General features: G+C 33.2%; 1 protein-coding gene across 1 annotated transcript; it reads right to left on the bottom strand.

Moving 5' to 3' along the window:
• Positions 1 to 6651: 6651 nt before the first annotated feature.
• On the bottom strand, positions 6652 to 18350 carry LOC136846120 (prostaglandin reductase 1-like). Its single transcript, XM_067116864.1, has 9 exons — positions 18214 to 18350; positions 15584 to 15706; positions 11964 to 12066; positions 10352 to 10537; positions 9793 to 9911; positions 8590 to 8741; positions 7848 to 7962; positions 7270 to 7388; positions 6652 to 6934 (listed from the first exon to the last, which is right to left on the bottom strand). Exons 2-9 carry the CDS (start codon positions 15687 to 15689, stop codon positions 6824 to 6826), a joined length of 1011 nt encoding a protein of 336 aa, XP_066972965.1. The 5' UTR covers positions 15690 to 15706; positions 18214 to 18350; the 3' UTR covers positions 6652 to 6823.
• Between the last annotated feature and the right edge of the window lie 7067 nt (positions 18351 to 25417).

Here is a 25417-nt window from a genome sequence, read left to right as displayed (position 1 = left end):
TGCCAAAGGCACAATCCACGGCTAACCTTAACCTTAAATAAAATAAAAACTACTGAGGCTAGAGGTCTGCAATTTGTTATGTTTGATGACTGGAGGGTGGATGATCAACATACCAATTTCCAGCCCTCTAGCCTCAGTAGTTTTTAAGATCTGAGGGCGGACAGAAAAAGTGCGGACGGACGGACAAAGCCGGCACAATAGTTTCTTTTACAGAAAACTAAAAAGTCATTTACAGGGAAAGCAGCACAACAGCAGCAGCAGCATCGTCTCCAGCAATAGCAATAGAATCAAGAGACAATATCAATATCAGTAACAGCTATCATCATCTGTAAAGATCAATACGCAGTGTAATAATGTCCTTTGTAGACCAAACACGAAGGAAGCCAGAAAAAAAAGGATAAAATGTAAAGATCAATAAGCAGTGCAATAATGTCCTTTGTAAACCACACCCGAAGAAAACCACAAAAAAAAAAAAAAAGGAAAAAGAACGGTAAGACTCAACTAGGGAGAAATGGAGGAAAGTTATCAGAGTCAAGAAAAACAAACTAATGTTCATTTCTGAATCATAGTCGAGTGTTTGCTCATGATAAGAGGCATTGTGCAAGATGAAGGCAGTATCGTTCTCTACCTAATTATTGTTTGCGTTCAATGAATGCTAGATCGTTTTAAATGTAAAACAATCAAAGAACAGATGGAATGACTAAAGAAATGCGTTTTGGATTCTGAAAAATAGCACAAAAGGTAAGTAAGGTTAAAATCATATGAGTAGTCTTAATACAAAACAAGTAAAAAATGCGCCGAAGTTTCTTCGGCGCAATCGACTTTTCTGTACAGCGTATAATCAAACAGATCTATCTTTCAGTGGTCTCCGTATAATGCTGTATGAGCCGCTATCCATGAAACTTTAACCACGGCTCGGTGGTGGCCTGTCCTACATCGTTGCCAGAAGCACGATTATGGCTAACTTTAACCTTAAATCAAGTAAAAACTACTGAGGCCACAGGGCTGCAATTTGGTATGTTTGATGATTGGAGAGTGGATGATCAACATACTAATTTGCAGCCCTCTAGCCTCAGTATTTTTTAAGATCTGAGAGCGGACAGGAAAAAGCCGGCACAAGTTTTCTTTTACTGAAAACTAAAATAATAAGGTGAATTATCTTTGTCACAGTGTGCTCTTCATTGAGAGACCTCTGCCATAACAAACAAATATAAGCACATACTTTGGTTCCATTTTCCTTGTTTTTTCCTATGAATCGTCTTTGTACCTATGCGTATCAGCAATGTTTCATTTAATGTCTAATTCCATGGGCAAAAATACTAACAAAGAGCACCTACTTATATCAGTAATGTTTCATTTAATATTTAGTTCCCTTGGATAAAAATACTAAAAAAAACTATATATATGAGTAATATTTCATTTAATGTCTAATTCCCATGGACAAAAATACTAACAAAATACACCATTGTATATGAGTAATGTTTCATTTAATATCTAATTCCCATGGACAAAAATACTAACAAAAAACACCTATGCATATGAGTAATGTTTCATTTAATATCTAATTCCCTTATGATAAAAATACTAACAGAAAACACCAATGTATATCAGTAATGTTTCATTTAATATCTAAATCCCACGAACAAAAATACTAACAAAAAACACTCCTTGATTCAGGCGAGTTTCGTGAAAACACATCAAGTAAAATACACTCATTTACATTTCCAGAATCGAGAAGGATTAACATGCTTTTGGCCAACCACCTTAATGACCACATATTTTAGAATGTTGTCCGGTTTCTTTGGTTGATTTAACCATCATGCATTGCTAATATCTATTCCAGCCTTATGGATCATTTATTTTGAGGAATATTGAAATATATATACCATCCCAACTGCATTTTTCCTTTCACACAGTGCTTACCTGAGGGCCCATTTTATGTTATAACTTGCCTTTCTCAATTGCTACTATATATATATAATATATATATATATATATATATATATATATATATATATATATATATATATATATATATATATATATATATATAATATATATAGCAAAAAATTTCACTAGTTTTGAATGTGGCGTGCGCAACGAATCGTGGAATCTTAACTTCAAATACACTGTGCTATAATTTCTGAAGCTTAGGTCTTACTGTTTTGAAAGAGAAAGTAAAAAAAAAAAACTACACTTGCCCTCTCCTGTAGGGAGAGACCCCTCTTAATCAAAACGCCCTCGAGAATAGTAAAAAAAAAAGTCATCGTGGGGGTCTTGATACCCTTCGGAACTCGGTTTGGTGTTTTGGGGGGGCGATGGACGGTTGTTGTTGTTTAACCTTGAGAGCTGATTTTTGACATGTTATTGATAAGGGAATGCAACGTCTTTTCTGATTCTGATCCTTCGGGAACAGCAAAAGTGAACCTCCAGGTCCCACCGAGACTCGAACTCGGATTGTTGGATTCAGAGTCCAAAGTGCTAGCCATTACACCATGGGACCGTATGTAATGTGGGAAAAGTAGTAAAATGTTTGTTCTGCTGTTTATGATTGATCAGTTGTTTATTACATTGCTTTAAGAACCCGAATTATATATGTTTCATATATAACAACAAGGTAATACCCAGGGGAAGACAGACAAGCTGGAATGGATTGCAGTGGGTATTCCCCAAGCGAATTATATTGCTATCAGTAAGTATAGGAATATTTTCAATATTTACAAAAGCCTGGCCTGACTTTCATAACGGATCTACCACCACATAATTGAAATAGAATATTGCGGATACAGTTCTCAGCAACTAACAAGAAAGCTTTTTAATGTTTTACTATGGCCAGTACACCTACCTACTTCAGTCCAGCTACCCTTAGAAAATAAGGAAACAAATTAATAAAATTAACAAATTGAAACCATCGGAAGCCAGCATTTATTTTCACGAATAAAACGCTATCTGGTATATAACTGAAAAATATAATACCCTAATTATTTTCAGTTTCATTTATTAACATGAAATGAATAGACTTGCTTTCCTGTTTCTGTGGCCAAGTATCTTTTTTTTATCGTTATTGTAGCACAATATTTATAAATCATTCCTGAAATCTGACTAAAATAACATATTTTGCACAAGGGTTAATGCATCAAGCTAATAAAATAAAAAAAAATTTTATGAGAATGAAAATTGACTGTGACTTACAAAAATAATTAAATGTAATCTGAAAAGGGAAAAAAGTTCAAATTGTTGATACAAATATTTTTATGAAAAAAAAAAATATGTATTTAAACCTTAAATTTGGTAATAATTTTTTTTAATTATTGTTTTGTATATGCAATAGATAACATCCAACAAAACAAATCTCTTTTTCAGATTTGATTTTTAAAAAAAGTTCAGTACTGAAATAAAAAAGGCGGAAATACACGACAGCTCCCACTTTTCAACGCTTAAATTCGGGGTCCATGAAAGGTTAAACTCCATTTGTCTGATAGCGCAGAAATTTTTATGGTACACGTCCGGCCATCATAATTGTGGTCGGCCATAAAAGGTCATTGGTTTACAGATTAATGGGCTTTAAATTCTGAAGATAAAACCACTGGCTACTAGGTCAGTAGTGACTGATGGTTTGAACGGCTAGCTGTAAGAATAAGAGTGGGGAAATAATTCCTAGCTGGTTTATCCGATCTCCCAGTCAGTGTACTTTTCCTAATGTTATTTTTTTTTTTTTTTGGCCTTTTTGCCCACAAGCTTGCTTTACATTATTCCCAGACAGTGTACTTTTGTCTTTAATTTTATTCATTAAAAATATCTTTTTTTTTTTTTTTTTTTTTTTTTCCCCACAAGCTTGCTTCAAGTTATTTCCTAGACAGTGTACTTTTGTCTTTAATTTTATTCATTAAAGATAAATTCATTTTGTTTTTTTTGCCTTTTTTCCTCAAGTTTGCTTTACATTATATATGTCCTTTTACAACAAATGCAGCAGGAAAAGAAATTCACTGAAATGCAGAAAATGTAGGAACTCCACTGCATAAATCTTAATTGGCTGATGGTTTCATGATGACCCAGATAAGCTAAAGTTATGGTATATTATTTGTTTATTTGTGTGAAAATAATAAAATTGTATTATCTCATTTTGGGATTATTAGATAAGTGTTTTTCAGTCGAGAAACATGCCAAGTGCCATTTTTAAAATATAATAAATTAAATTAAAAAATACTTTGACCCGGATGGCGCTTGGCATGTTTCTCGACTGATAGCCTCATATAAGGTTTAGCTTTATTATTCTTGACTCTAGCATCCTGATAACCCTTATTTGAAGGTTTCCATAAAATTCAAGGTGAACTGCATCATATGAAAAAGTGGTTTGCTAAGAACAATAATGGCCTTAGATTGATGCTGTAGAGTCATCATACAACAGATTTCAAATTAAGTTCTAGATTAACGTAGAATGACTCTTCTGTCTACTGTAAAGTTGAGTGAAAAAAACAAATCATACGAAGCTGTTACTCAAACTGTCACAACACTGGCAGAGCAAAGAGCCATCAAAAGGACCTACGTAAAAAAATCCACGTGTCTGAGCAGGACCGAGAGATTCGAACGCACGTTAGGTCTATCTTCTTCTTCTTCCTGGAGAGAGACCTAACAATGAGATGGACAACAAAAGAAATTTTTGGGATATTAACCTTTCTTTGAAGGACTATTTCTAAGATCTTCCTTTGCCGTCTGCCGTCATTTGAGTCTTATTATCTGAATGAACACGCTTTGGCTCTACAAAGGAGCTTTCTCTTCGCTTCATAGGAATGCTGTAGATTGGATGGGGTAGTCGGTACAATAGGAAAAGAAGGGAATAACGAAATGCCGACTGGCCATAGAGCCTTAGTATAGAAAATATATTATAGACCGACGGAGAGAATTCATTTAAAGGCACGTACACACCCATGCAACCTACGAAAGATCAAAGAAGTACCTCCTCTAACTGCAAAAATATATATATATATATATATATATATATATATATATATATATATATATATATATATATATATATATATATATATATATATATATATATATATATATATATATATATATATATATATATATATGGAGCCCACAGAAACGGTAAAATGTGGAAAATAAAGGCTATATTTCAGAGACCAAACTGTCTCTCTCCTCAGGCAAATAGCGAATGAGAAAAAGTTACAGAAAAGCGACATTTACACCAGAAGATCCATCCGCTTGCAATGGAAATATTGATAAAACGAAATAGGAAAGACAAAATAAATATAAAACTATTATCATTACATCCAAAATTATGCTCTCTTTTCAAAAGATACTGCCATCTTAAGATATTTATTCTCTTTAAATAATAATTAATAAGTAAAAGGCTGGATGCTGGAGTATTTCACCAGCCGTTCCTTTGTTTTTCCTTCCGGCGTGATCGTACATTCATCAAAGGCAAATAATAGTCTGGAAGAGAGATACTATTGTCATTTATGTTGCACGATGAATCTTGATAGTGTCAGACGCTCGAATATTCTTTACAACTACGCACTGAGAATTCCAGAGAAGAATATTTAAAAAGTGAAAATAAGATTGCCATTTTATAGCAACATCAATTTTTCCCTTTTTGTTGTAAAATACTTTCAAAACATTTTTCACTTTTTCAAAACATAACTCTCAAGCAATCCTATCTGTTGTGTTATACGTTTTCTCTCGAAACAATTGCTGGATCATCAAAAATAAATAGGAAACCGGAGAGAAATGTTGCCTCTGTTCTGTACAACGCCTCTTGTTAAAGACAAACACTCGACTATGGTTCTAATTTGAGCATTCGTTTACGCTTTGACATTGTTGGAGTTGAGTTGAATAAAGAACTTAGGCCAAAGGACAAGCACTGGGACCTACGAGGTCATTTAGCGCTGATACGTAAATTGACAGTAAGTACTGTAGGTCTGAAAGGCGTGACAGGAGGAAAACCTCGCAGTTGCACTGTGAATCAGTTGTTAGGAGAGGGCGGACAGTAGATGGAAGAAAGAGAATATGAAAGAAGGTATAGTAAAAGGAACGAAAGGGGCTGCAGCTAGGGGCCGAAGGCAGCTGCAAAGAGCCTTAAGCAATGCCTGCAGTGCACCGCATGAGGTGCAATGACGGCTGTACCCCACTACGGGGGTTGACATTGTTGGAGACTATAACGATTCCTTAGTAAATGGTGAAGTTCCTATTCTTGGTATTCCTGAACATTCTGCTCTACCTCTTGATTATTTCTTAAATGTAGGTGCCGAAGGGAAAGGCATCCTAATGCCACCATCACATTCATGTTTGATATCATATACGACAAAAGTAATGGAGAAGGAATAAACGTGGTTGAATCTCAGTGAATGCCTTAATCTACCCAAATTCCTAATGGAAACAAGGAAAAGAGAGAGAGAGAGTGTGGAGTGGTGGAGAATGGACTTTGATACTCTTGTTTTGTTAAAACAGAAAAGGATGCAGGGAACGAATTCCGGTTATTGAGGTTCAGTTTGTATAGATTTTCGAAGGGTTGAGTATTGTGATTTATATGGATTTTCTCACTAACAATACATGCCAATTTATTTCTGTTAACGTAGGAGCCAGGACTAAAAGTAATTCAAGAGACAAATGTAGGAAAAGAATAAATAACACTATTAGACTTTATTCCAACTGACGGCAATATCGTCGAGTTCATATAAAATTCCATTATATCTCATCTTTATTCATGCACATTTCACAAACCAGTCATTTACCTAACTTAACCAAGGAGGCGCTTGAAGAAATTCTGTCAAACATCAGTCACTCAGGAACATTTAGCTTATGCTTTAACGATGGCCTTTCCAGTATTGTCTCCAGTGAACAAGCCAATAAAGGCTTTGGGAATGTTTTCGAATCCTTCTTCAACAGTTTCCTTGTACTTGAGTTTTCCCTGTGGATTCAAAACGATTTAGAGTCAGAAATTTGGGAGGATACAAAATGTTGTTCAGTGAGGTACTGGACATTACCAGACATTATAAATGCCAAATAATTTGCCATATATGGAACCGATTGTATTATAGGTAAAATTTTGTGTTAGAGAAATCAAAGTTGTTTAATTTGTTTACAATAATGACATGTTGAACTTATTGCAGTTGCAGAAAACTATGCGAAACAGCATTCAGAGCTGTTTAATTTGTTTACAATTTATGCGTAATCAAGGAATCATTATTGAAACGTTGACTGTTGAGGATTCTAAGGTCACCTCATGATGAATGTAAATCATACCTGCACTAGCCATTCTTTCAACTGCTTAATACCCTCCATCCATCGACTTGCCCAATTTGGCACCATGAATCCTTCCAGTCGCAGACTTCTGGAAATGATTATAGCTGGATCATAAGGACCTGGAAAAAAAGCTGACGGTTAGTTTTTCACATCAACCAGAACGAAAAGTTATAAGAATGCTCTTGAGGAGTCTCTGTTTCAAGTTCAGTCTTCTGATAGCTGTTGAACTAAAATCCTCTACATAATGATTGTTAAGCCTAGAACATCACGTCTGAATAATTCACAAACATCTTCTAAATGCTGGAGTTACCTTAATAACTATGAATTTAAGAGCAAAATAATTTAGACAGAACTAACCAAATGAATAAATAACTGGATCTGTCAGAAGTTCACTGATGTAAATGAATGCGAATGATATCCTATGTCCATTAACTAAAACAATGTAAAGGTATATCAAAGCTTTAAGAAATATATTTCAAAATAACTAAGCGATAAACTGTAAAGCATAATCTTTGTTTTGTCTATTTCCTTCACATTCTATCTCCTTCTGATAAGTCGCCTTAATAATAAGAACTCACTTCTTGCAACTAATTTACTCCTGTCTTCATGGTAGGAAGAGATGGCTCCACAAAGAGAGATCCTGCCCTTGGTAGCCATGTGGGGCAGAGCCTCAAGTGTGAAGTCTCCTGCGACCTGAAGAACCGGATAAGAAAATTAAGGCGTTTGATACCTGTATCAATACCTGTATCTGATTTTGTGGACAGTTTTTAGCCTTGTGGAATCAGTAACTCTTTTTAGCCTTGTGGAATCAGTAACTTTTTAGCCTTGTGGAACCAGTAACTCTTTTTAGCCTTGTGGAATCAGTAACTCTTTTTAGCCTTGTGGAATCACTAACTATTTTTAGCCTTGTGGAATCAGTAACTTATTTCATAAATCAAATTCAGAGATAAGTTGTTTGGTAGAGCTTGTAAAATTAAAACAGACCTCATTAATAAAGTTTCTGCCAAATCTTTTTACATAACTCAAGAACAGACTGGGACTGTAAGTTTGAATTTAAACCATGTCTTGTTTAGCTCTAAAGGCTAGATGAAATAAATGAACTTACATTTATATTTAAAATTAAATTACCAACATTAGTATCATGCTAAGACAATTATTGTTCAAATTAGGTTTTCCTTAGCTTAAGTCTTACCCAACGTATCATCTGCAAACATAGTTTTGGATTTGCTACACATCAACTCCTTTAAGACAAAACTTTACTGTCAAAATTTGCTAAATAGTCAAATATATTGACGTTCCAATGATTAGGATAATACTCACATTATCAAAGTAACAGTTTATCCCATTAGGGGCAGCTTTCTTTATTTCATCCCCTATTTTGGACGTCTTGTAGTTGAATACGTAATCAGCACCTAATTCCTTGACCCACTTGCACTTTTCTTCAGTCCCAGCTGATGCAATAACCTTGCAACCTGTTTGAATATATATTAAAGGAATAACCTTGCAACCTGTATGAATATATATTAAAGGAAAGTATATTAAAGGGGAGTACATTCTGAGGTATCTACTAACTGGGCAGTGGAAAATTTCTTTTTATTTAAAAATTACCTGGGTAAAATACAAGAACATGAGAAAATCTTCTTAGCTACTGAGCAGTTCAAGTTTACTCTCTATTCAGGGCTTCATCATTCAGTCAGGACGCCTATTTTTTTGCACTAATTCCTGTACAAAAGGGAAAAACTATTCACAGAAGACTAATGAAAAAAAATCTGGAGAAAGAATTAAAAAAGACAAGTCTAATAATCAAGGAAGACACGGACCCTTCTTGAGAATTATGAATATGAAAATCAGTCACAATGAAATAAGGGAGATTATTGGGATATTGGCAAAACAGGAGAGGAAACCAATAACGAAGAGAATGAAAGAGGATTGCTGATCTCCGGAAGTAAATGTGACATGTGGTGTCCTGGTGGGTATTATGAGGTTGTCTCAGAGGGGCAATATGGGCTATTTTACTTGCCAAATCGACTAGTCAAGAATAATAGTAGCAATAATAAAAAAAAGAATGTAAGTCACCTACTGTTAAAAGATAGAGAAGATCAGCAGAAAAGGTAGGACAATAGTTTAGCAAACAAATGCAAGTAGCTTTTCAGTTATAAGAATTAACCAAGCTAGGGATGCTGAACCCGATATTAGGCTTTTGTAAGTGAGATGAAAAGTAACGTGACGAGAGAAATGTAACATCTTCCTCTTATGAAACAGAGGGTTCACTTTCATTACCAATTCTTTTTTTCTTTTAAATAAAACAGTTGATTATAACGAGAACTCGATAACGACGATAACTCCACCAGAATCACTAAAATATGAATTTATAACATGTCATTTTCCAGTTCACATACATGCATATTTCATATATGAATATACTGGTTTTAATGAACTTTTGCTCTCATCTTTGTGCTTAAAATTTGCTAAACATAATCATAAGTGAATTACTGTTACTATTTATCACAACTGAAGGAATACCTTTGATCTTCGCTATCTGAACCACAGCACTCCCTACAGCTCCAGCAGCAGCGTTAACAAGAACAGTGTCTCCAGGTTTTGGCTCACATAGCTCCAAGAAGCCAAAATAGGCAGTGTTTCTGGAAGTAGAAGAAGTTAAGAAATTAAGAGAGTCCATATTCTTCATGTTTTCTGATCAGAAAAGACTCTACTCTATAGTTAAAGACGTAATTTAAGAACCCCGAGAAAAGTTAACGGTACATCAAAATGCATTCAACTTTAATCTTGAGTAAAGCATATCTGGAATCCTCCCTACTCCTGCACAAATTGCTGAAAATATAATTTTTGTGTAGCAACTAAATTATGAATCATGGTATATCATTTGTAGGTCCTGAATTATGAATAATGGTTTGTCATTTGTAGCTACTACCTTATAAACAATGGTATATTAAAGTACATAATCTAATCTTAAGAAAAGCATCCCAAGGACCATCATAACTTTTGGATTTAGTACTGGATATAGAGCATTAGTTTTTTGTATGTCTGGTTACCAAGCCCCTAAAAATGAATGCTTCCTTACCCAGGCATACCCAAAACTCCCAAGGCCACACTTCTTGGCAGAGGTGCCGTATCGGGCAGTGGGGTGTAAGCAACGACGCCACCTTCTTTCAACTCCTTTGCTGTGATGTGTGTATGGGACCTCCAGCCAGGATAGCACACCAGGTAGAATCCTACTTTCCACGAAGGATTTTTGCTCTCAATTACTCTGAGAGAAACAAATAAGATAGGTAACAATGCCTGCTCTGATAAAAAAAATCAGAGAATGAATCCTTGTATTCAGGCAAATTTTAGGTATATGCAGTGTCAATTTTTTATTTTTGTCAGCATTTCCCCTTTGGAAATTCTGACAGTATACAGTCAAAATAAATAACATCCAATCGGGGCTTTTTTTTTATTGGTGGTTTATGGTAAATGGGACAAAAGGTTAGTTAAACTTTACACCTCGTCAAAATTTGCAAACACGATATCACTGTCACTCTCTCTCTCTCTCTCTCTCTCTCTCTCTCTCTCTCTCTCACACACACACACACACACACACACACATACACATATATATATATATATATATATATATATATATATATATATATATATATATATATATATATGCATACATATATATATGTAAGTATGTACATATATACATATATATACAGTATAGTATAATATATATATAATATAAAAGAGAGAGAGAGAGAGAGAGAGAGAGAGAATTTTCTAGCTTATTCATGATGAAATACTAGCAAGAACAATGATAACTAAATCAATAAAAACGTTCAGAAATATTATTTAGCAAGCTTTTACTATTGCTTTAATATCTTACAGTTATGATTTATACACAAACGTCATCTTGATCATTGTCAAAAGTATTAACTATATGCCTTAATATCCACTAAAAAAATTTTTTTTATTTCACCAACAAATAACGAAATGATAAAAGGTATATTGCAGTTATTGCCAGCTGGCTATCAGTTCATACCGTATTGAGTGCCAATAAATCCTATTTTAATCGGAACGCTTCAAATGGTTGTTGATGGTGAAACTGAAATATCCCACTCGAATATGTATATGTATATGTATTTGTATAGTGTGTAACTGCATCTTTATGTATGAAATTTTCTTCATTTTAAAGTCTTCACATTAATTAAAACATTAGCCGCGTGGATATTTTAAGTTTAATCCACAACTCCACAACATACAGTATATATATATATATATATATATATATATATATATATATATATATATATATATATATATATATATATATATATATATATATATATATTTTAAGTTTAATACAACTCCACAACATACAGTATATTTTAAGTTTAATCCATAATCCATAATATATAATATATATATATATATATATATATATATATATATATATATATATATATATATATATATATATATATATATATATATATATATATATACAGTATATATATATATATATATATATATATATATATATATATATATGTATATATATACAGTATATACGTATATATAACGTAAGACCGTCAACGAACTGATATTCATTTCTATACATACCAAATCGTCAAAGATTAACTGCATAATCAACCTTGAAGTTACTTCATAACAAAGTCACTACTATAACTCACTTTGCCACTTGACTTCCATACATGGGCCCATTCAGGGGTATTTCCCTCGCTTTGTATCTCTGATATGGATCCACGCTGTAGAATTCAGCCTCGATGATAATATCTGAAAATAAATAACACGTTGTCTTTATTATTATTATTATTATTATTATTATTATTATCTTATTATTATTATTATTATTATTATTATTATTATTATTATTATTATGCCCCTGGTTCTGGATAGTGACATCAGCATCATAAAAGTGTTGCCCGCTAAGGACTCCCACTTGATCGTTAGACTCCCCGCTGCCAAATTATTATTATTATTATTATTAAGAAAGATCCTTCAGAGACATACCCAAAGATCTAACACGTTGTTATAGATTATACTCCTTCCATTAAGGGCATTCTGCTATTGGTTGGTATTGCCTGAAGAGCAACAGAGCATAACCCAGTTCGATACACGTAGCAACACCCGTAAATATATACGTGTATCTAAAACAATATTTGGTTTATGTTATAAAACATTATATGTAGCTAATAGAGAAAATGTTTTCCAACTAATGATTTAAAATATGCATCCCTCTTATACGAAATATTTTCCGACAAATTATCTAGCAAATGAATGCCTGATGTAGACAGTGATTGATATTCACTTAATTTTCCTGATCTGCTGACATTAAAGAATATTGATATATAGGATTTTTTCTATTTATTTAAAGATTAAACGGATTTACCTCACTAAATTATTCTCTAAAAGATACACGTAAATATAACTATACTCTGTATATCACTGATGCCCTCCTTTGAAAATGTATTAAATTTGCTCCTGTAAGAGAAACATTTAGTAGCTAAGTCTAAAAAACATTGTAATTAATACCTGTCAGTCAGCAACATTATTAAATGAAATTTCTTTGGGGAAGGACCATGTTCATAACTTGCATACCACTTTTTTTAATATAACTGTGCTTCTTGACTATAAGCAAGAGGAGCATGTCGAGAGAAATTTGATAAAAAAAGGGCATAAGATTATAAAAAAAAATAGCTAATTGATTACTCTAACAGGAATGATGCCAAAAACCTAAACATGAAACAATCAAATCGCCAATCAAAAAGACTTTAAGAAGCAACACAGTCATGCATTGTTTAGATAAGCTGTCCTCCCCTACGTAGGTAGGTCTGGGCAAAAACGATTACCAGACCTGGGAAAGTATCACTTGCAATCATTTTGCACAAAAGGCGTTGGAGACAACTAGAGAAGAAATGTCCTACAGTGCTAAAAAAATTACAATCAAGCTTCAGATGACTGCGATCTCTAAATATTGGACGTCGTCTTCTCCATTACCAAAATAAAACCACAATGAACGCTACTAGTGATCCCTGTTCGTCCTCGCCCCTGACAACAAAGTCAAGTTATGAAACAGAGTTATACAGAATTCCCCTTGTTGGGAAACTCCAAACCCTGGCCATTCGATAAGGCGCAATGATAACAGTAATGAAAGCATCAACTCAAATTTGACTTCAAACAATGGATACACAGAAACAACCTCTAACAAAAGAGGATATACAGATAGATATCAGTTCACCTGAAGACCATGACTCAATCAATTACCAGGAATATCATCAGCCCCTCAGAGCTCCGACTCATATGACTGTACAATACCTTTCCATCTGCACCAGGCGCCATCATGGCCACTGTGCTATCTCTGTTGGTTCACGGAAGTCCAAAAGTCAAAAGTAGACCTTTTGTTCATTTCAGCGCCTTGATATCACTTACGGACCATTGCTGTCAGAAGGCCAGCTAAATATATACTAGCAACAGACAAAGGATATCAAAACGCCTTTTGTAACCGCCTTTCGAAACGAGCTGCAACTGCACTGATTACAACCGCTAGCACATTTGAATCAAATTACAATTAGTGATACTGAGCTGATATAGACAGTATTTTCCGTTACAGATTTTAGGGGTAAGGAAAGCGCATAATTAGTATGGACAGAGAATTAACATGAGAAGACTTTACATTGTTAATAGATGACAAATTTGCCTGATTTATTGAAACTATAATGAATTTAACACTCACGTCGTCTGTATTCGATATTGCTGTGTATTATATTACAAACTGTACTGTGAATCATTCAATACTCCCACATGTAAATTTATTACGTCCATTTCTTTAAGAAAAACGGAGCACAAAAATAAATAAAAATTATTATAATGAATACCCCTGTACGTAGCAATATTATCATTACATTATTTATTAATATCCCGCGAATGTGACTTACGACAAGACCCGACAGAGATAGCTGAAAGTTGGTTAGGCCTAACCCTGGCTCCTTTTACAACAACCTTTGTTACTGAGTCTTACAACAGAACTAAGAGAAATAGCGCATTTGGCAATGAGTCACGATAAGACCGGAAAGCCGGGTAACTAATTATATATATACTACTACTTATGACAATGAATAAGATACATTTCTGTTCTGGACGATATTTGAAAAACTAATTTTCAGCACCTTTCCTTTGCACTTAAGTTTCTTCATACATTCCCTTTGGTTTGCACCCAGACTGCATTGCGAAAGTCATGTGACCAACTCAATGAATAATTCTTTAAATACAGAATCACTCCAGTGTCGTTTTACTTATATCGACTTATCTGTTCCAAAGGTAAGTAATGTGAGTATGTGATAATTTACTGTGCGTGGTTGTTTGACAGTGAACTTGACCTTCTGAACCGGATAGATAAGGGCCTCTTCTATTTACATAGTTCCTTTGACCTTCAGTGGGACACACACACACACACACACACATATATATATATATACATGTATATATATATATACATATATATATATATATATATATATATATATATATATATATATATATATATATATATATATATATATATATGATATCTTAAGTGCTACTCTTTTAAAAATTTGCTCAAAGTATTGTGTTTTCCTACTATCGTAGATAGCTTTCTGTTTGGACTTCTCTAAACACAAAACAGTAATAAAAAAAGTTTTGTTTATCATTCTTTTTGAGAGAGAGAGAGAGAGAGAGAGAGAGAGAGAGAGAGAGAGAGAGAGAGAGAGAGAGAGAGAGAGAGAGAGGCTTAACTTCTTACTTGGTCTTGCTCGTACTTTAACAAGTTTTGATAATACACCCATCCAAGTGGCGGTTTATCTTTATTGCGAGTGTGTGTGTATGATAGAGAGAGAGAGAGAGAAGGGGCTTAACATTATTTGGTCTTGCCTGTATTCTAACAAGTTGTGATAATACACCCTTCCAAGCTGCGGTCTATCTTTATTGTGTGTGTGTTTGTGAGAGAGAGAGAGAGAGAGAGAGAGAGAGAGAGAGAGAGAGAGAGAGAGAGAGAGAGAGAGAAGCTTAACCTATTCTTTGATCTTGCCTGTGTTATAAGCGGTTTATCTTTACTGTGTGTGTGAGAGAGAGAGAGAGAGAGAGAGAGAGAGAGAGAGAGAGAGAGAGAAGCTGTGTTGTGTGTGTGTGTGAGAGAGAGAGAGAGAGAGAGAGAGAGAGAGAGAGAGAGAGAGATCTTGCCTGTAGATCTTTATTGAGAGAGAGAGAGAGAGAGAGATTTACTGTACAATTGTTTGCGATGCCGATTTCTTACCTCCATCTCCACAAGGTGGCAAATCCTCCTCAATAAGCTTGAAATCCTGTGGGACAGGTAACCCATCGGGACGTCTGACCAGAAGCCACACTTTTGCCTTTACCATCTTTCCCGTTTCTTGTTCTGTGGATGGAAAAAAAAATATTAACGCTAAAAATATCTTAAGATGCATTTGAACGTCAGCTGATACTAGACGCATCTTTGTTTTATGTGACATTTTAAAAGTAATTATTCCATCAGTAATAAATTCAATAAAAAAATTTTCACTTTTACCGTCTTTTCGGTTTCTTGTTTTGTGAATGAAAAATTCAAACGATATTAAGGTTAGAAATATCTGAAAATAAATGTGAACGTCAGCTGAGACTATTCCTTTTTATTTCATGTAACATCTTTGATTAAAGTTATTCCATTAGTAATAAATTCAATAACAATTTTTCACTTTTACTCTCTTTTTCGTTACTTGTTCTGTGAATGAGAAATTTTAGAAATATTAACGATAGAAGTATCCTCAGATACAATTGAACATCGACTGTTACTAAACGCATTTTTGTTTCAGGAAACATCTTTGAATAAGCATTTATTCCAGCGATATCAAATTCGATATCATGTTTTCGCTTTTACTATCTTTTTCCCTTCCTCTTCTGTGAATGAGAAATGTTAAAAATATTAACGTTAAAAAATATCTGAAAATACAATTAAACGTCAGCTTTATACTAAGAATTTTTATATCAGAAATCATCTTTGTTTAAGTATTCATTCCACGGTTATAAAATTCAATAACGAATTCTTGAATGATGATGGATATTACAAAATATTAATGCTAGAAATATCTGAAAATGCTTTTGAACGTCAGCTGATACTATGCATTTTTATGTCAGGAAACATCCTCAATTAAGCATTCCTTCCAGAGAGATCAAATTCAATAACAAATTCCTAAACGATGATGGATATCACTGATTCTATCTTGGGTAAGCTTAGTTCTTTGGTTGTATAAAATGAATAGATTATCAGTCATCACTACAGCTTAGCAACAGTCATCAGCACTGTAAAAATAATCATAATATTCTTCCACGACGTCAGAGCTGTCGTTTCATTTGAATGGGAATAAACAGCCTAACCACTTTTGTCTGTCACAGACATTCACTGTTCTTTTTATCTTTGATACTGAACACATAAAAAGTTATCTTTTTGAGATATGGTGATATGAACTTAAAATCTATTAGGTCCACAAGAAAATACTATTGCTTAAATATTTCGATGTTTATCAGCAAATGATAGGTTCTATCTTATGGATAATTTTCAAGATTCATATGAGTGTTGGTATTTCACGTTAATAGAAAATATTTCAAAGCAGCTCACAATGGAGTTAAATTATTTATACTTATATAAAAGAGAGATGAGCTGTGAGCTGCTGTGCACGGACAAAGAATATGGATAAGGCACGATAAGATTCACCATTCAGTTCTCCTGATAAAATGTGCTTACGAAGAAAAGGAGAAAACTTCGCTATTACTAATAAAAAAAAAAATAGAGGCACTTAGTAACTGCGTTACTTGTTCGTAAAAGCCATGCATTTAAACACACTTACTCCTGAAACCTGAATGTTGAAATGTTTAATTCTAATAAAGAAATAAAACTCCACGTAAAAAGAGAGAAAGAATTCACAGCTGCTAAAAATATAACTATGAGAAAATAAAGCTGAAATATGTAAGGGATTTGTAATAAACTCAAAATTTCATTAAATCCTAAAAACAGGGACAGGGGAATAAATTCAGTGTTCAACGGAACTATCAGCGAGATTGCAAAATGCAACAAAATTTTGCATGAAAGTTTTAATGAAAGACGCCCGGGGTTATTTTTATGGCATCCAGCGGAAAGTTTCCTTTAAAAATCGTGGCCACAAAGTTTCGTTAAAGTCAAACTTTAGTAGCCCCATATTTTCAAGGGATAAGTAAATCTCATGATCTTATTTTGTACTTTATAACTTAGGAAATAAGAAATAATGTTATTTTCACCTAAGGATTCATCATTTTATAAAAAAAAGGTATTCAGTTGTAGAACCACAACACTTGGAAAAACAACTATAAGTTTGCAGGAACCGAAACACCACCTAAGCTGGAGAACCCACAACTCTTGGAAAAACAACAACGTCTTTGCAGAAAACGAATATACACGCCACCTAAGGTGTCTAACCCACAACGCTTGGAGAAACAACAACGTGTTTGCAGGAAACGAAAGTATAAGCCACCTAAGTTTTAGAACCCACAACATTTGGAAAAACAACAACGTGTTTGCAAGAAACGAAAGTACACATCACCTAAGTTGTAGAACCCACAACACTTGGAAAAACAACAATGTGTTTACAGGAAACGAAAGTACATACCACCTAAGTTGTAGAACCCACAATACTTGGAAAAACAACAATGCGTTCGCAAGAAACGAAAGTACACACCACCTACTTACAAAACAGCCACGTTGTTGCCAGGAAAAGAACAATTTTCGACTAGTCTGTCCCTCGTTCACCATGAAAATATGAACATTTATTCCTCGTTCAAACCCCTAAAATGAACAAAAGACCGATTTGTCCCAAAAATAAATAGCAGGAAGGAAGAAGAAGAGAAAACACTCACAAACTTCTGAAAACTCGAACAATGGCCAACGAATCCTGCCGCAGCGCGCGCAGTCGACGAAATCAGACTGGGTACTAAGAGCTGCAGCTGTGATACCAGCGTAATCAAAATGACAGCTTATCAGTGTTAGATGAAAGACTCACTGTGAGACTGTGAATTAACTTGCTTAATAAAAATATCAGTTATTTTATCCTCTAGCAATGGCCACTTGATCGAAATTCCTGTCCATTTTTTATATTATTAAGCATCATTTCAAGTGCTTGATTTGATGATTGGTTTATTTACTTAAGGTAAAATACTTTGAAAACTCCTTTCTATATTAAACTAAATCACAGACTTATAACTTTAGTGACATTTTATTCATAAGAATATTAGGTCATTTAGTTTATTTTCTTTGCACGTCATACAATAATCTAGCTTAAGTAAAGCCTCACAAATGAGTGAACGCAGTCCGAGAGTCATATAATTATAATCATTAAGATTATACAAATACATTTATATATATATATATATATATATATATATATATATACACACACACAGATGTACACACACACACACACACACACATATATATATATATATATATATATATATATATATATATATTTATACATATATAAATATGTGTGTATATACATATATATTTATATATGTACTTATACACATATGTATGTGTATTTACATGGATATATATATATATATCCTAGCCAAAATAAACTTGAATTTCTTTTATGCCTTGCTATTATCTTATCTCTGATAAGATCTTAACTTTAGAACCTGCGTCGGATATTTATAGATCACTCCTAGAAGGAAGCTGAAGAAAAAACGCCGTCAGTTACCCAAACAGGCAAAGACATTAAATATATGGAACTGTGATATTAATACATCAGAAACCATTTTTTAGTATATTCTGCAAGCAGCTTAAATTAGAAGCTGCAGTATTATATAACATCAAGAGACTGCGGAATGATGTTTGCAGAGCAAGACAAGAAATGAAGTAATATCTTAAATAAGGTACATTACAAAAACCACTGTTCTTAACGAGTGGTATCGGTAAAGAAAACAAGAAGCATACGCTATAAAGGATAGGTTATATTTTAAAGATATTCGAAGAATGATTGCGGATATGCGATAATCCGTTACATATTAGCGCGAAGAATTATTGGTAAATTTAAGCTTAGTATTGAGCTTTAGTGGAATTATCTTTGACCTCCATTAAGAGTGCACTGCCTCCTATAGAGATATATAGAGAGAGAGAGAGAGAGAGAGAGAGAGAGAGAGAGAGAGAGAGAGAGAGAGAGAGTATAATGTAAATTTTTACTCCCATTTATTACTGTGAAACACGCTCTCATGTGTTCATTTATATATATATATATATATATATATATATATATATATATATATATATATATATATATATATATATATACATACATATATATAAATGTAAATGAATATGTGTAAGTATGTAAATATGTGTCTACAGTATATATATATATATATATATATATATATATATATATATATATATATATATATATATATATATATATATATATATATATATTTATATATATATATATAAAAATTTATATAGCATACATAAAAACTTTTTACGTGTATTCTTGTAAGTCTTTGTGGAGGCAGACATTGTCACACCTCCTTTCATGGGGACAATGGCAAAGGTGCGAGCGTTTGCAAAAGATAATGTGAACGCTTGCAAGGAAGTCTGAGGAAGAACAATAGGGGAGGGGGGGAAAGGGGGAAGCGGGGAGGGGAGGGGAAGAGGGAAAGGGCTCTTCTGCGTGGCTTTTGCCACAATCTCTCTTGAAAAGTTATGACACAGCGAGTTGAAAAACTATTGCTCTTAGGGTCCGAGTTATGAAATGAAAGGGGAATACAGTACGCGGAAGACATAACGCAAAAATGAGTTCATTGTTATTATTATTATTACTATTATTATTATTATTATTATTATTATTATGATCTCAAATGAGCAAAGAAGGGCATTCGAGGATTAAATTTAAAACACCGCTCAACAACTCTGTATGAAAAGATTCAACACAATTTTTGCACACATTTATTACAAATCATAAACAAGAATATCTATTTTAAAAATTTGACTAGACTTAAAAATGGGAAGAATTCTAGTATACATACTGGAATTGTTCTTTAATAGAAACAGTTCCATATTGCAAACATTTTTACAAATGTTTTGTCGAATATTTCTCTAGGAAGGAGAGTAATAAAACTGAGACTGATAGACTCCGGTGAAAATTAATAAATTTACTGTAGAACACAAAATTTCTTTCTAAGTCGAATCTTTACATTGGAGTTAAAAACAAGATAAAATGAAATCTTATTCCATTACTGAATAAAACTGCTATATTTCACCTTATAATCTAATTAGCAAGATAGTTGAATCTTTACGTTTGAATTAAAAACAAGATAATATTTCAACTGAATAAATTTCTGCTAGTAACAGTGGATCTGGTAAGAGAATAAATGGATGACTGAAGAAACAAATGGATGACGACCAAACATGCCACAATATACAGTAAATGGGGTCAAAAAGTCAACACAGTGTTTAACCAAAAGAAGACTCCTATTTACTTTTTGGCCCAATTCTAATATCAACAAAACGGTCAAATATATACGTACACATTTATTTTAAAACTATACGAAACTCTCATTAAAAAATGTAATAAAGTAATTGACAGACGCTGAAAGACGACGGAAACGATTTCATGATTTTTGAGAAGCGAATGCTAAAATTTGAACTGGAAGTTTGCGTACAGTGTATATGATAAATAATTGATTCTTTCATTCGACTCAAGAATAACAATATATTGATGTTACATCCGTCAGAGAGATGTATAGCAGCGCTATATTCCAACTAAAAATATTACACAATTACCGAAATATCGTAAATCAATAACAGATCGTCATTTACATAAAGTACCATCAGAAGTTCAGCCGACGAAAGGCGGCAGAAGTGTTAGAGAGAGAGAGAGAGAGAGAGAGAGAGAGAGAGAGAGAGAGAGAGAGAGAGAGAGATATTGCAAACAATTTCATAAAGAGAGAGGTTGAAACGATATTCATGTAAAGAGAGAGAGAGAGAAAGTTGTTAAGCAGTTGGTTGCAAGCGATATTCATGTAAAGACAAAGTGAGTGAAAAGTAGAGAGAGAGAGAGAGAGAGAGAGAGAGAGAGAGAGAGAGAGAGAGAGAGAGAAATTGTTAAGCGGTTGGTTGCAAACGATATTCGCGTAAAGAGAAAGGGAGTGAAAAGTAGAGAGAGAGAGAGAGAGAGAGAGAGAGAGAGAGAGAGAGAGAGAGAGAGAGAGAGAGAGAGAGAGAGAGACAGAGAGAGAATCTTTAAAGGAGTGTTGCAAACCATATTCACGTTAAGAAGCGCGCGAGCGAGCGAGAGCGAGAGAGAGAGAGAGAGAGAGAGAGAGAGAGAGAGAGAGAGAGAGAGAGAGAGAGAAAGAGAGAGAGACTTAATGAAGCCACTTGCAAAGTGCTGACACACAAAAAGGGCAGAGACAGACAGACAGACAGACAGTCAAGAGGAGCGCCCTTCAGAAGTTAATGGAGCTGCCCAGGTAACCTTAGAAAAAAAAAAAAAATGAAAAACCTCCTTTGACGTTGCCGGCGAGGTGAGCCGAGCATTCTCACCTGCCGCTTATTAAGACGCGTTGAAAGAAGCCCTGCATTTCATTTCCACCTGCATAATTTGCCCTCTTTACCTCCTCGCTTTTGTTCTCTTTTAGGCCACTCCGACTGTAATTATTGTGCGGCCAGCTTTGCTTCCGTTGTAACAATTTCTCTTTTTGCCAAGCCTTTTCGAAGGCGTACGCTTATTATCTTCTTTTTTTTTTTTAAGTATTTTCAGGTCAGTGATTAAAAAAAATTGTGAAGCTGTGTTTGAAAGCGAAATATTTTGTTCCAAATGTCATCAAAGATGTGCAAGTATTTTTAAAGGGCAGACTTGAAGGAGTGTAAAACTGCATATCAAAATCGTTGAAAAAAAACTGATATTTAAAAAAGTGAAAAACGGGGAAATATATAAAATATAAAATGAAAGGTATATCAATGAATGCGTGCATATGTAGCAATATGACATATGGTCTAAGCCTCTAAGAGTCTAAGGCAAGAACGCAGGTGGAAATAAATGCAGGGCTTATAACGTATATATATATATATATATATATATATATATATATATATATATATATATATATATATATATATATATATATATATATATATATATATATATATATATATATATATAAGTATATGTATTTACGTTTGTGTATTTGTCTGTCTGTTTGCCTGTCTGTTTGTGTGCTTGCGTTTGGGCATTACTGTTATTATTATTATTATTATTATTATTATTATTATTATTATTATTATTATTATTATTATTATTATTATTATTGTTGCTGTCATTGTTTCCCAACTCTTTCCATGGTCTTCCTACATGTTAATCCATAATGGCCAATCAATTTAATCGATGTTTGTCAGTGGCAAGCTCAAAAAAAAAAAAAACTGCTTTACAGAATACGGTCAGGCTGAGTCAGGCTGATTGATACAGCCTAGATGACAAGCTTCTCCGCTACCTCATCAGTCAGAGGCTGTCTGCCCTTACCTCGTTTTTTTCAGATAAGTTTTTTTATATTCATGAATTTTTCATCACAGCCCCTCGATGTATAACAAAGAGTATTAAGGTTTATGATAGATGTTCATCGAAAATGCTGATTACTGACAAGTATACAAAAGTCGTTTCATTAAATAAGTTTCTTTTAATTTAGCAACAACAAATATTTAAAGCCAATCCCTGTCTCTTATTAGCGGAAGAGCTTTTATCTTTCTAAAGGATTACTTAGCATTATATTGTGTTAAGCTATTGATTTGCCAAGCAAACTAATAGATTACATAACAAAATGTGTTTGTTCATGTTGCCTCCTTATCAATAAATAACTTTTAAGCTCTGTAAAATACGAAGTCTTCAAGAGCAAGAAGACATAATTAAAACATTAATCTTAATTAACGTCTCTGCCTTCTTATATCAGATTAACTTCTATACTCTTATTAGCTATGATAATGTATACTTTTGTGATATGTTTATAGCTCTTTATTTCCTGCTTTGCGTTACTGATTTCATTAACTATTTTTTCATAGACTAGATTTCTACTTTACGATTGCTTGTTTGGCGAACTAATGCTCATTGTGATCACTTTTATAATAATAATAATAATAATAATAATAATAATAATAATAATAATAATAATAATAATAATATTCATTAAATAGATTTCTACTTTACGACTGCTTGTTTAGCGAACTAATGTTCATTGTGATCACTTTTACATTAATAATAATAATAATAATAATAATAATAATAATAATAATAATAATAATAATAATAATAACGAGGAGTCGCCGTAATTAAAAATGTAATATGATAAACGATAAAGCTTGCAAATATCCAGCTTGGTAGATAAGTCTATTTGAGAAAACTCTCAACGGTCTTCTTAAAGATAATATGTCAAAAAACAGCTAGCCCATAAAGCAGAAATATCTCTGTTGGTTTTTCCATGCCTACATTGTTTCCCATTCCAGTTTTAATATCACCATTCAATATTTCTCTGCATATCTAGTTATCTATAAAATCCCTCTAATTTGTTGCACAATTATCAAAATATATCTGGCCTTTTCTAAGTGTGCAGTCACATTACCTGTTGACTATTTCCTTTTAAATTTCCTTATCATTCATACAATTATTTTATTCAATTGTGGATTCAGTTATAAGTAGAAGTTATGTACATTTTGTAAATGGAATACGCAAACACTACCTATGGGAAAATTTTTAATTGGTCAATACTTCAATTTTTTTTTTTTTTTTTTTTTTTAACAACAGCCCACCTGGTGTTTCCCTCAAAACCGTGGTATTAGTATTCCTTTCACCTTCGATTTTATTGGGTATCGCTACTCGTTCCCTCCTCTCCTCTCTCCCCACCCTTTCCCAAGCCCCTTTCCAACACGCCATATAGGATTCTTTATAGTCAGTTCAGACTCAAAGAGAGAGAGAGAGAGAGAGAGAGAGAGAGAGAGAGAGAGAGAGAGAGAGAGAGAGAGAGAGAAAAGGAAAATCTGAAATCTGGCAACGTTTTCGAAAATTTTTTTTTAATTATTCTATCTGAGGTTGATCACGCCACCCGGTTCTAGAGCTTTTGTAATAAAAAAATAGTTTTTTATGAGATCTTAATAACACCTTTTTTCATTGTTTTCTTGTTTCAGCCAACACTTAATTCTCAAATATAGCATTTATTGTTCATTATGTCAGTATAAAATCAGGGCAATATATCCTTTTTGTTGTTGCTCTTTAATACATTATATACTGTGTGTCTGTGTGTGTGATATATATATATATATATATATATATATATATATATATATATATATATATATATATATATATATATATATATATATATATATATATATATATATATATATATATATATATATATATATATATATATATATATATATATATATATATATGTATGTATGTGTGTGTGTGTGTGTGTCTGTATTATATATAGGATTTAAATATAATATACAATATATATATATATATATATATCACACATATATATATATATATATATATATAGGATTTAATTATAATTCCTATAAGAAAAGATCAAAAACATTTCGATGTTTATCTTATTAAGGAAACATACCTAGCATTCCAATTATAAGGGAGAATGTAAAGGGTAAAGGTACGGAAATAATGAGTTTCCAGCAACCAAAGTACCCTCTACTTAAACCTCATTAAGTTACTCATTACTTCAAAAATAGTAAACTGTTATGAATTGAATTGAATATAAAATTTAGGTCAAAGGCCAAGCTCTGGGACCAATGAGGTCATTCATCGCTGAAGCGGAAATTGACAGAATGTTTAAAAGGCGCAACAGGAGGAAAACCTCGCAGTTGCACTATTAAAGAATTGCTAGGAGAGGGTGTTAAGTGAGATGGAAGAAAGAGAATATGAAAGGAGGATTAGTAAAAGGAACGAAAGGGGTTGCAGCTAGGGGCCGAAGACGCGATGCAAAGAACCTTAAGTAATGTCTACAGTGCATCGCATGAGGTGCACTGACGGCACCTGCCCCCTACAGGGGGGTAAAC

Source organism: Macrobrachium rosenbergii, chromosome 14 (genome assembly GCF_040412425.1).
Source record: "Macrobrachium rosenbergii isolate ZJJX-2024 chromosome 14, ASM4041242v1, whole genome shotgun sequence".
Lineage (NCBI taxonomy): Eukaryota > Metazoa > Arthropoda > Malacostraca > Decapoda > Palaemonidae > Macrobrachium > Macrobrachium rosenbergii.
This window is presented reverse-complemented; position numbering and strand designations above follow the sequence as displayed.